The 12,791-nt window shown below is 40.0% G+C and overlaps 1 protein-coding gene across 1 annotated transcript; it reads left to right on the top strand.

Annotated features, from left to right (window-relative positions):
• The first annotated feature begins 3,847 nt into the window (after positions 1–3,847).
• LOC121764240 (fibrous sheath CABYR-binding protein-like) lies at positions 3,848–6,625 on the top strand. Its single transcript, XM_042160294.1, has 3 exons — positions 3,848–4,957; positions 5,048–5,371; positions 6,233–6,625. The coding sequence occupies exons 1-3, from the start codon at positions 3,848–3,850 to the stop codon at positions 6,623–6,625; spliced, it is 1,827 nt and encodes a 608-aa protein (XP_042016228.1).
• Positions 6,626–12,791: the final 6,166 nt, after the last annotated feature.

The following is a 12,791-nucleotide window of genomic DNA, read 5'->3' as shown; positions in this document are numbered from 1 at the left end:
TATATGCTGGACAGTCTCGTGCAGCAGCTGGTTGAAGACTCAGTAGCACCGACAACTGCACAAACGATGTTGTCGCAGCATCGCCCGAACCGCTGCTGCTACGGATCGAGTGGGAGCCCGTTGGTGGCAATTCCCGGGCTCGTGTGGCGGCACAGCTTTCTGAAATTAGTTAGGGTTTTCTAAATCCTAAGAACTAATTTTGTTGACATATTCAAAATTAATTAAGGTTTCCTAAACCCTAGGGATTAGTTTTGGTGTTAATTTCAAGATAAAATTTAGAATAAGTTTTGAATAATATCAATTTAAATTTGGATAACAATAATTAATTTTATTGTCTTATGGATTTATATAGATTTAATTCTATGTGAATAAATCCTAGATAGACTAAATAAACATTAATTAAGTTTATCCATATCTTGTAGATATTGATAGATTTATATCTATCTAGAATATATCTTAGTAGATTTGGATAATTAAAATTCATGTTTATCTTTATCTTGTGGATATTTATAGAATTAATTCTATTTAGAAAATATCCTAGTAGATTTAGATAATTAAATTTACCTCTATCTTATAGATATTGATAGATTTATATCTATCTAGAATATATCTTAGAAGATTTAGATATATGTTAATCCAGTATTGTAATTATATTTTGGATTTAAGATAGATTTAATTCTATCAAGTTAAATTATAGTTGAATTAATCAATATTAATTCTAGTTTATCCTAATTTTATGGATATAAATAGATTTATTTCTATTTAGAAATTATCCTAGATAAATTTGGATAAAGATAATACTAGATAATCCTAATCTACTTGGATTTCGATAAAGTTAATTTTATATAGAATAAATCCTAATCGATATGATATATTCTAGTTTCTAATTCTAAATAATCTAAGATTTTCTTAAATCTTAGAATGATTGGATTTTATCTTTATCTTATGGATTTGGAGAGATTTATTTATATCCTGAAATATCCTAATATGATTTAGATAATGATAATCCAAGGTCAGTATTATCTTGAATTTTAGGATTTGATTTTACCCATGTAAAATCTAGAATGATACTAAGAGGATTTAGATAGAACCAACTCTATCTAGATAAATCCTAAATTAATTTGGATAACCATTATCCAAGATAAATAATTTCAATAATTATCCTGTGTGATTAATTACCAACTTTATTTAATTAAATCTCCCTAGATTTATTAAATAATTTTAATAATTATCCTGTATGATTAATTACCATGAAGTAAATAGATTTATCTGTTTATTTGGTGTTAATCTGTTATAAGTGGATTATCTGTCTTATCTACTTATGTGATAATTATGCAAAAACCATGTTTGAAATGACTAAGCGATAATTACAACAGTGCGTTTTATATGGTCTCCATAAATTGGTCTATATATGAAGCAATTTCGCGACCCACCTTAGTGGGAGCAATAATCCTACGAAATAGCAAGTTCATAAGATTAGACATCTTTATAGTAGATTGCTTAAACTAGAAGCTTGTTTCTAATATTATCGCGACCCACCATAGTGGGAGCCATAATCCTACGAAATTGCAAGTTCGTATGTTAAGCATATTTATAAGATAGCTATGGAATTTTGTTAGTGGCGTACGACCTTCCCTAGAAGGAGTATCAAAACAGAAATGAAATTCCCAGATGCAAATATTTATGGTAAATGCTTAGGCAATATTTGGCAGCCATGCCATCTTAGTGGTCTCTGAACTATCTGTCGCTATTGTGACCAGGAATTTGTTGGAATCCGAATTTGTATGACCTCCCTAGAGGCGTACTTATTTTGGTTTTCACGATTGCGAGATACATAAATTGTTTTGTGGTTGTTTGCGATTATGTATTAAGCATAGTATGTGATAAACAGTTTTATTTCTTCTCAGCCAAATTCTTAATAATGTCTGCGAACCTTAAAGAAATCAAACTCGAAGGCTAAAATTATGTAGACTGGAAATATTAAATGGATAAGATTCTCATTGCTGAAAACTTAAAGTTTGTACTCACTAATTCATGTCCTCCATTTCCTCGACAAAAGTCTACAAAGAAAGTCTGAGAATGCATTTTATGCATGTACTCGATAAGTTCTTTGAGGAAGAAGGTCAATGATAAGTCGTATTCTAGGCCTTGGTTACTGGTCAGTATAATGTGCATAATTGGAATATATCTGCAAAACAGTTGCTAAAGTGTGCAGGGAGAGTGTTCTATCCAGTATAGGAATGTTCGGATAATTCAGGTGAAATATCAGCACGAGATGAAATGCCACAAGTCCCGATCATTGTTTGTGAGTTGTTCGACATACGGGGGATGGATTTCATGGGGCCTTTTCCCTCGTCATATGGGAACTTGTATATCTTAGTAGCAGTTGACTACGTCTCCAAATGGGTAGAAGCCAAGGCTACAAGTACGTGTGAAGCAAGAGAGGTAGCCAAGTTCCTCAAACGTAACATTTTCAGTCGGTTCAGAGTACCCAGGGCCATAATATCCGATCAAGGCACCCACTTTTGTAATCGCACCATCGAAGCCTTGATGAAGAAGTACGGTGTGCACCACAGATTATCCAGCCCCTACCATCCGCAAGCAAACGGTCAAGCCGAGATCTATAACCGAGAGATAAAGAAGATTCTGGAAAAAACCGTCAATCCTTCTAGGAAAGACTGGAGCGTGAGGTTAGAGGAAGCTCTATGGGCATATCGGACAGCCTATAAAACACCCATAGGAATGTCCCCATACAGAATTGTTTTCGGAAAGATGTGCCACTTACCCGTCGGGATTGAGCACCGAGCATACTGGGCAGTACAGCAAGTAAATGTGGATACTACAGCCTGTGAAGAGGAAAGGAAGTTGCAGTTGCAGGAGCTAGAGGAACTTAGATTGGAGTCGTTCGACTCAGCAATGTGGTACAAAGAGAGAACCAAGTTGTGGCACGATAGGAATCTGAGGACCAAGGATCTCCATGTTGGGCAGAAAGTACTACTTTTCCAGTCAAGACTGAAGCTCATGCCTGGGAAGCTCAAGTCGAAGTGGACAGGGCCTTATGTCATCACTGCACTCCGTTCTAATGGAGCAGTGGAGATTTCAGGGAGTCTTCCTAACTCTGAACCTTTTATTGTGAATGGGCATAGGCTAAAGGTATTTAGGGACAATAGTGATATGGCTGTGGTGGATGAGATTCAACTGCAACCACATACTCAGGTTTCATACTGACCGGTAGGATAGGGATTGGAATTCCACTGGGCTAGCTCCTTTTAGCGTAATTTACATATGCTGGCAAAGTAGAATTTCAATTTTCCTAAGGGAGATGTAAATAGTGTAAATACGTAGTAGTTAATTTAATCTTTGCCTGTTAGTTAATTTTTAGAAAACCCAAAAATATTTTCGGACCTCAACTATTAATTTGGAGTATATACTGACCATCAGAATCCCATTTTGGTGAAACTCCTATTTTATTTAAGTGTCCTTTTTACTTTGTTTCTAATCTAGGAAAATATAGGGGGGAATCATTAAAGGGCCGAATTTGAATTGGGACTTTGTTGGAGCTTTTGCAGGGTGACAGTGGCTGGCAGGGCGCGTGAGCAGAGAAATGAGAGGCAACGTCCAATCAGAGACCAGCATTACCAACCGTCTCTCACTCGAATCGACGCAACCTGAAAACCGCCTGCAGCCAGTTACAACCCACAACTGCCTATTCCAACTCCATAACCACACCGTCTCTCGCATTTCATTTCAAAACCCTCACCTGCAATTTCTCTCTGCAAAATTTCTCACCATCTCTCCACAAACACCAAACCCCCACATTACACACAGAAAATCACAGATCTAAGACATGGGAAAGAAAGCATGGGCAAAGAAAATCAAGCCCACTTCAACCCGCAGGGAAGAAACTCCAGAATCACCACCGCCGCGGGAAGGACGGTCGTCGAGCCCACAACCAGAACCGCAACTACCGGAGCCGACTCCTCAGGCGCCAACAATGGTCTCCTTGGAAGCAATGGCGGAATTCCTTCGACAACAGGACCCTAATAGAGATTGGGCGGCGGCGCTGGCCGGTTTTAGTCAAATCAGGGGAAAATGGAGCATGACCGGAGAAACCCCATCTGAACCGATTGTGCAATCCACGGTACAACCACCCAGCTCCATTCCGACTTCCTCCGAAATTTCACCAGGAAGAGAATCTCCCCCAATTATCGCACCGCCTGAGTCTGCGGATCCCTCCCAAACTCCACAACAGAGTGATTCGATGGAGGTTGACCCCATCTCCGCCCATTACGATTCCGACGCAGAAGAACGTGAAGCGAGAAGAAGAGAGGAGGAAAAGGGCCAGAAGGGAGGCGATGAACCAGAGAAAACGCCAACAGCGGAACCCATTCCTCATGAAGCAGCGAGGGAAGAGATAGATTTGAATGAGACGGCCAAGAAACAAGGCTTAATGAATGATGACGAATTTCAGGCAATTTTGGATGGAGTGAATCAAAGGCAAGATGATACTGCCACGATGGTTGAGGATTTGGACCTCACATCTAGGGCAGTAGGGGAGGAAGAGCCAGAGTTAGAAACTCCCCAGACAGAGGTGGGGGAGAGTGATGAGCATATTGAGGAAGAGTCAGTACCAAGAGCGGAGGTACCAGAACCAGTAGCACATCCGGTGACGAAACCAAAGGCAGTGAAGAGGAAGTTGGTGTTGAAGCGCTATCCGAGGGCAGAGAGGCCGAAGCCAGAGAGGGTATCACAAAGATGTCTCGGAAAGTGGGCATCTAGCAAGGTGAATCCAAACACAGAGGCAGATCCGGTGGAGATCTTGAGTGATGAGGAAAGGGCTACTCCCACAAAACCTGGGGAGGAGTTTTTACCTACTACTGACTTAGCGGATACTGCAAGGGAAAACGAAGCGATCTCTCCAACGCTGAGTGGCCAAGGGGAAGAGGCTGACGGGATGGCTGAGGGTCTGGACCTCACATCCAGGTCAGTAGACCACAAGGAGACCAGTCCTACTGCCCAGGATCAATTTTCAACACAATCTGAGAAGGAACCCAAAGAAGAGAAAGATGAGGATGATGGAGAGGAAACTAGATATCAGGAAGAAAGGAAGCGAAAAGGGAAAGCTCTTATGGAGAAGAAACCCAGTGTCAAGAGGCAGCGCACAGCAAATACAAGCGTAGTCATAACTGAAGCCGTTCAGAGAACCCCACCAAGCCGCAGGGAACAGAGTGATAGCGAATACGCTATCAGTGAAGAGTCGAACTCAGATAGCGACATATCCTTGGAGAATGAGGAGTGTAGTGAGCAACAACTCCCGCGCGATCATTGGGAGCTAGTGCATCCCGGTAGAGAGATTGCGGTACCGGCGCTGGTCAGTAGACCTTACTGACGATCTGGTGGAGGAAATGAAGTTATTCGACTCTAAGAAGCTACAAAAGGTCTTCGATGGCAAGGATGTAGGGAGTAAGCAGGTTAAAAGCGGAAAGGTACTTCATATTCCCTATTTGGATGCATTGGGAGCCCGCGAGCAGTTTCTCTCTTATTTGCATGCGTTAGGATTCGAATGGTTGTTGGAGAATGGGAATCCGAAGATCAGTGTTAGGTTAGCAAATGTGTTCTTTACCACATTCCGATTTAGGGTCACAACAGATTTGGATGAGGTTTCTATAAGTTTCGGGTTGTTTGGAGGGGAAATAAGTATGAATCTGATTGAGTGGACAGTAAGGTTGGGGATGTGCAGTCTGGAGGAGGCGATAGGATCAGAGTGGCGGAGCAGGGAATGGGGAATTCCCCATAGGCACGTAGATTTCGAACCCCAGGAGGCGTGGGAAGAGTTAACTCACCCAGCCTCTGGGGTATTTGCATCCACTCTCTCTCGCTCAATCCATTTCAATAACCCAATTCTACGCCTAGTCCAGCTTCACTTGGAATTCAATTTGTTGGGCCAGTCCAACTCTGTGGTAAGAACATCAATGACAGAGTTATACCTTCTGTGGTGCGCGAAGCGCGGAAGGAAATTACATCTAGGATTCTGGATAGCGTACCAATGCCATCTAATTGCCACCCACCCAGCGAGAAACCTCACTCTCTGCCATATCTTCGGAGTGTTAGTCAGAAACAACATCATCATCACAGAGGCTGAAGGCTTATCTCCCCAGATCATGGTAGACCCCCCCTGGGTTGTTTGACACTCCATTTTTCGTCCGGACGAATGCTGTGTACATGAGACAAGGAGGCTATACCGACTGGGAGATCTGCAGCACATCCGGGGAGACAAGATCAAGAGCAGAGACAGGAGAGGCTAGAGAAGGCAGTGGAAGAGTTGGCGGAAGAAAATCGACAAGCTAGGGCAGAGTTGGCTCGCCTGACTAACATGATGGAAGGAATCTTGAAGGAGTTGGGAACGGGGAAGCTAGTGAGAGAAGCCGGACCGAATGGCCACGGAGGCCGAACTAATGAACCACGAGTATCAGAGCAGGTAGTACCCGAGACAGAAGAAGCAGAGCACAAAGAAGAAGAAGAACAAGAGGAATCTGAGGAAGAACCATCCGAAAACGAGGAAGGGGATTTGGAGGAACCACCTGCACCAGTCCCTGCACCGAGGAGGAGCAGGAGAAACGCGTGACCACCACCCCACCTCACAAGTTATTTTTTTTTTAAGTTTTAGTTTTTCATTTTTCGTTTTTATGTGTTTTTTTTAGGTAATATAATCTGTGTAGTATGTGAGCAAACCCCTTTCATAACACTTTCCTGAATTAGTGGAACCACTTTCCACTAATTCGGGAAAGAAAAGAGTGGCTGCCACAAGTTGCCTAAGGTGAAGTGACCGCGTGTAGCAAACACTGAAGGAAGTAGGAACCCCCCCCCCAAAACAAAAAGACACCCTGTAGAACCCCACTTTCTAGCCGTATATACCCAGATATAACCCCTAGACACTGGGACTGTTGTGTGCAAGGCATGAGGCAAGGAGGCCACTGGCCAGAAGGACATACAAGAAAGAAACCAACTGGAGCAAAAAATTGAGAGGTAAGGAGAAAATCGACCAGGAATTCATTCCAGGTCTTAAAAAAAACAAGAAGGAATAAGGGGGGCGAAGCCACGAAAAGAAGAAAAAAATGTGAAGAAAATGGTCGAAAATACTTGACCACAAAAAAATAAAAAATGAGAAGGAACAAGGGTGGCAAAGCCCCAAGACGCTACTGACCAGTTGGGAAGCAACTTCAGAAAAGGTCCAGCCAAGCATAAGTGACAGCCAAGAGCCTGAGCGCACACAGTTCTCCCGCATCAGAATAAAGTAATGGTTTTTGAACCTTAGAGCCTTAGGAACAACCACCCAAACACTACAAGCCAACAACCCCGTTACAAGCTTTAAAAACCTTCGGTAGCCGCACGTGAGATCTAAGTCCAAAGCATCTGTGGTTCAGCATTATGAGAGAATACAGTCCTAACATCTCAGTGAGGAATGAGTGACTGAGCGAATCTGTTGTTTGGAAGAGAGTTTGGGTGATCTTGACGAGCGGATATACTGACTGGGAAGGAAAAGGGGGGAGGCGGAAGTTCAAGGTTGTCTAAGGCCGGATTGCACCTAATCTCAAGAGGAGGGATGGTTGAAAATATAGCCCGATTGATGCGTTAATGTGTTTAAGTGTTTTTCAATTGTTTTTTATGTGTGTTTGTCTTTGTTTTAGTGTTTTTCTTTGCGTCATAGTTTAGGGTCTAGGTTAGGATAGAGTCGGTCAGGGGTGTAACCAGGCTAGAATTCGACTTACTTCTTTTGTTTGTTCTTCACGCTTGAGGACAAGCATGGGGTAAGTGTGAGCAGTTTGATAAGTCGTATTCTAGGCCTTGGTTACTGGTCAGTATAATGTGCATAATTGGAATATATCTGCAAAACAGTTGCTAAAGTGTGCAGGGAGAGTGTTCTAGCCAGTATGGGAATGTTCGGATAATTCTGGTGAAAAGGCGTCAGAAAGGTGCAATACTGACCAGGATGCATGCCAAGAAGGCTCGAGATGGAGAGGAAAGATAGCTGGGAAGATCAGCCGCAAGCAAGGGGCAAAAGGGTCATTTCATGAAGAGAGTCTACCCTAAAAATCAAGGGAGGCCTCCCTATAAAAGGAAGCCACTTGGAGAGAGAAAAAAAAGAGGAAGGAAGGAGTTCATCAACTTCTACGCTTAGTTAACAATCTCTTTTCGGTAGATCAACCCTTCAGCATTATCCTTCATATTCTCATTCCTCGCCACAGCCATGGTCACCTGAAGACCATCAGTTCGCCGGAGTTCCACATCTTTTCTTTCCAGTCAGCGTGATCGTAGTGTTAACAGTTTCATCGCCGGAGTGGCAAAACAATCTTTATTTGCTTTCTTAGTTAATCGCACTTGTTTTCTTACGTTGGAATTGTTGCACTTTCAATATTTGGTCACTTTGAAGTCTTAGTTGCGATCCAAACGATTTTATGATACGAAGCTGTTTTTCTGCATCGGTTCTGGTTTGATTTCGTTCCTTTCTGCCTAGATAGCTTAGATCCAGTTGTTACGGTAATTTCCAGTTGTTGCGAGCATGTTTTCATTTCCGAATTGATAGATCTGAGTTTATGAGTTCAGTTTGCTGTTAGATTTTAGATCTGAAATGGTTAAGTGTGAAGGCCTAGTTTACGTAGTTTCTGCCACCTTGCATGTCACCCAGTAAGTTTAGTTGCAGTTTCGGTGTTCGATCTTATGATTTGAAGTTTTAATTGTAGATCTGTGTTCATGAAGTTGTTAATCTGTGCTTCTATGGTGATAAGTCTGGATTTGCTGATATGAATTGATTCATGTTGAAGAAGAATACATCTCCATCCACTTTGGGACCACTTTTGCTTTTTAACCACTTTTACTTTTGTCCTTTACTTTTCAGCTGTTACTTTTCAGATCTGTAGGCCTAGTCACCTAACTACCTATTTTCCTCTGATATTCCGTTTAGCCTTTTATAGTGAACTCGTACTTTCCATATGTTTCTGAAACATCATGTTCCCCACTCTCGCGTACACAGCCACCTGTCAAACATCTCTCCCACCTCTTAGTCAGTAGAGTACCATCTTAAATTCCATCCTAGATTAAGTCTCAACCCAAAGCGTGGTAGCTAACCAAACCTTCCAGAATATCACCACGATACCAAAACGCATCATCTCTGTGGGATTCGACCCTTACGCCTACTATACTAGTCAGTAGAAGTGGGTTGAAGAATTTTTTATACCAGGTTTAGGCTTAGCTGGGATTTCCATCCTAATCAGTAGGTTACATCCTTTGCTCGAAACGACACCTGACACAAACCTGCACTTTCAGTCAAGCTACTTTCTTTAAAGTAGTGAGATAAGTCTTGGTTTATACTGATGATAAAGGAATATCCAATGAGGACGTTGTCCAGATTCTATTGGAACATCCAAAAGAGATAGAAAGTTTTGATGAATCTTCTGATTCAGTTCCTCAAATAGTTTCTACACTCAGTTCATCGCCAAATGTAATAGGAAGTGAGTACAAGAAGGTTGTTACTGAAAAGTTGGAAACCTTCAGCATTGTATTCACTTTATTACTTTTGGAGGAAGATAACTTGATAGCTGACGAATTCATCAAGGCCGCATCTTTCCTATGTCTTAGTTCAATCGAACAGAAGACTAGCAATGGAAAGAGGGAAGAGCTGAATTGTCATCAATGAAAGCTATAAAGGCACGAAAAATTGGGTGAAAAGGCAAAAGAGAAGATGCATTGTGAGTCGGATTGACCTCTTCTACAGAAGGACAATGACTTAGATAACAATGCAATTTCTAAAAGAGAGATCTAGATCCAGTTGGGCAGTTGTTGCAGTGGGAGCTATTTTTTATGCTCACTTTATTGTTTTGTTTTTGATGTATAAGACTTTGTTTTATTGGTAAAATTTAGTTTGGAAAGAATTCAGTTTCAGTTTCTAAACGTGTTAATGATTAAACGATGTTCAATTTCATTTTATAATGCTTGCATTATTGAGAAATGTGGATCGAATATCTATCATAGTACCATAGAAAACAATTTATACATCATAGTATCTAAGCAATATAATTGTAAAAAGATTGAGTTTAACTTGACAGTTCAACTTCTTAAACAATGAATGATAAAGTATTTATGGTACTTAAACATAAGGCCAAGAAAATACTTAGTAATTGTTCAAACTAATTTTGTCTAACTCAAATCCTTTGGTGGTTCAAGGGATTCAGAATACTTATAGAGATGCAACATAGAAAGACTAGTAAGTCTCAATGGTTTACACCATAGGAGACGAGCAAATGAGTTAAAATCAGTAGTGGGAGTTAAATCCTAGTTGACTACTCCAAGCATTCTTCTAAAGAATGGGATAGTCATATAAGAAGATATCGAAGTCTCTCGAAGACAAGTTCGATAAGTGAACAGTTTTACTCAATAACACCTTATCATTGATGGGATATACGTTGGAAACAATTAGTTATACCTTAAAGAAACTACCATAACATCAGTACATTCTACAACACGCGAGTTGTGGACTAGAGGCAAGTTTAGTCCAGCACATCTCAAGGTGTGGAGTTATTCCAACACATGTTTTGGAAAAGGTATCCAAGTAACTAGAATTGTGTACTGAGGTATGTTTTAAGGTTATCCCAAATGATAGAAAAGGTACAGGTTCTATAATCTTCACGGCAAGATATGTGTTTGTTTACACGAATACTAGATTCCTTGATGAAGATTATGAGGGAGAACTACAAGCCTAACAAACATGATCATTCTTAAGAAAATGAGAATATCTATTTTCCATCTTAACCAAGAAGTCATACCATTAGAAACTTATGCACTAAGAAAATCAACGTTTGTACCTAGGATTGTAAGAGTCGTGTCGTAGTGGGAGCGTTCTTTGCGAATATAATAAGTTCATGGGTCTAAAAGAGTCTTAAGACTCAGTCTTAGATCAACTTAAACATAATCCCTGTAACTACAAGGACGCAATGACTAATTCAAATAATCATTCTTGATAAGATGATAGATTCTGAATAATAATCTTAAATAGACAAGAATGTTTGCAAGACATGCGATACTACCCATAGACTATTTCAGTCAGTGGGAGATAGTGGACCTGCAAGTGTAAGCATGGATCTCAAAAGGCTAGAATAATGGCAAAGGGTTATACCCAGAGAGAATTATATTCTCGCCTGCCATTTTTGCCTAGGTCGATCTGTATATTGTCTATTATAGCCTACATTTTTGCCATAGAATTATGATTGTCAAGATAGTTTTCTTTAAGTAGAAGTCTCGAGGAGATCATCTGCATGGATCATCTTAATGGTTATGTAATACAGGGCAAGAAAGTTGAAAGTGCACTATATTAGGTATTCTTGGTACTCTACGATGATGACATCTATAAAAGTTGATAAACAACTAAGAGGGTTATCTAGCGCAGGAAACTGGTCGTCTACCTAGTTTAAGGATGATGGATTTAAGATAATCTAGTTACATTCTAAGCATCCGTGTCATTAGATTGCTAGAAAAAGAATGTATGTTTCCTTAAAGAATCTTACATCTACAAAATACTTAGACACTTTAGCATTGAAAATTCCAAGAAAATGTTTTTCTTTTTCTAGACGGAATTATTTTATCTCTAGTCAAGTATTTTTCGACATTGAATGAGATCAAGAAAAATGAGACAAGTTCCATAATTGGAAGTCTCATATATGCTATGATGTGTATTAAGTTAGATATAAGCTTTGTCGTTGGCATAGAAGCATGATATCATTTTAACCATGGCCAAGGACATTGGATTGGGTAAATAATATACTATAGTACTTGAAGAAGACTAAACGGTATGCTCTAGTTTACCAGACATCCATGTTATGTCCTTTAGGTTATATCGACTCAATTTTATAATTGATTGATGATCGAGTTATCCTCTGACTATGTGTTAACGTTAGGAGTTGAAAACTGAGTCATGAAGGAGTGTGATTACATCACAGACTCTATCATAAAAATTACAAGTGTGGTTTCATTAGAAACTACTAAGGTAGTTGTTATTCTCATTAACTTCCTAATATCTTTGACCGTGATTCCGAGTATGTGTATGAGTATTATATTTTGTTATAATTACTCTAGTCATATGTCTAAATCAAGGGAAACAAGAGCTGATGAAGCTAAACAATCTCATATAGCAGGAGTATGAAATTAATTAAGGAAAAGTGCGCAGTGAGACATTATGGGTACCAAGATATGATCAGAGAACAACCAGGCCGAATTTTTTTCACAAAATGCCTATATGGTAACATGATTTACACATGAGGTGAAAAGTATGGTAGTTCGATGTATCATGGTTCGAAACCTGCTTAGAGTATAAGTGGGAGAGTTTTGGCAGTGGGTATACTCGAAAGCATGATTTTGAGTATAAGTGGGAGATTGTTAGGATTGGTATACTGAAAAGCATATTTCGAGCATGTTGCACGGATAGAATTGCTTGTATACAATAAACTCTACAATCCACTTTTAACCCATGGCGAGAAGAATTAATTTTATCGCATTGGTGTTTGCTTATGCATTTATAAGATGTTTCTCAAACATTTAAATGTATAAGAAGCAAATAAGTCTAGTTCTTCTGCATAGTAGACTGGTCGTGAACGACGTTCACAGAAGATGATGCAGTCGGTCCTTTGTAGAAGAGAAATAGAATTTCACAACCTAGATAGGCTTTGGCTACCTATCGTGAAAGGTTGCAGTGTCAGTCCGCATGTTTCCTTACCTTAGGAAATAAACGACACTAGTGTGGT

Source organism: Salvia splendens, chromosome 14, assembly GCF_004379255.2.
Source record: "Salvia splendens isolate huo1 chromosome 14, SspV2, whole genome shotgun sequence".
NCBI lineage: Eukaryota > Viridiplantae > Streptophyta > Magnoliopsida > Lamiales > Lamiaceae > Salvia > Salvia splendens.
This window is presented reverse-complemented; position numbering and strand designations above follow the sequence as displayed.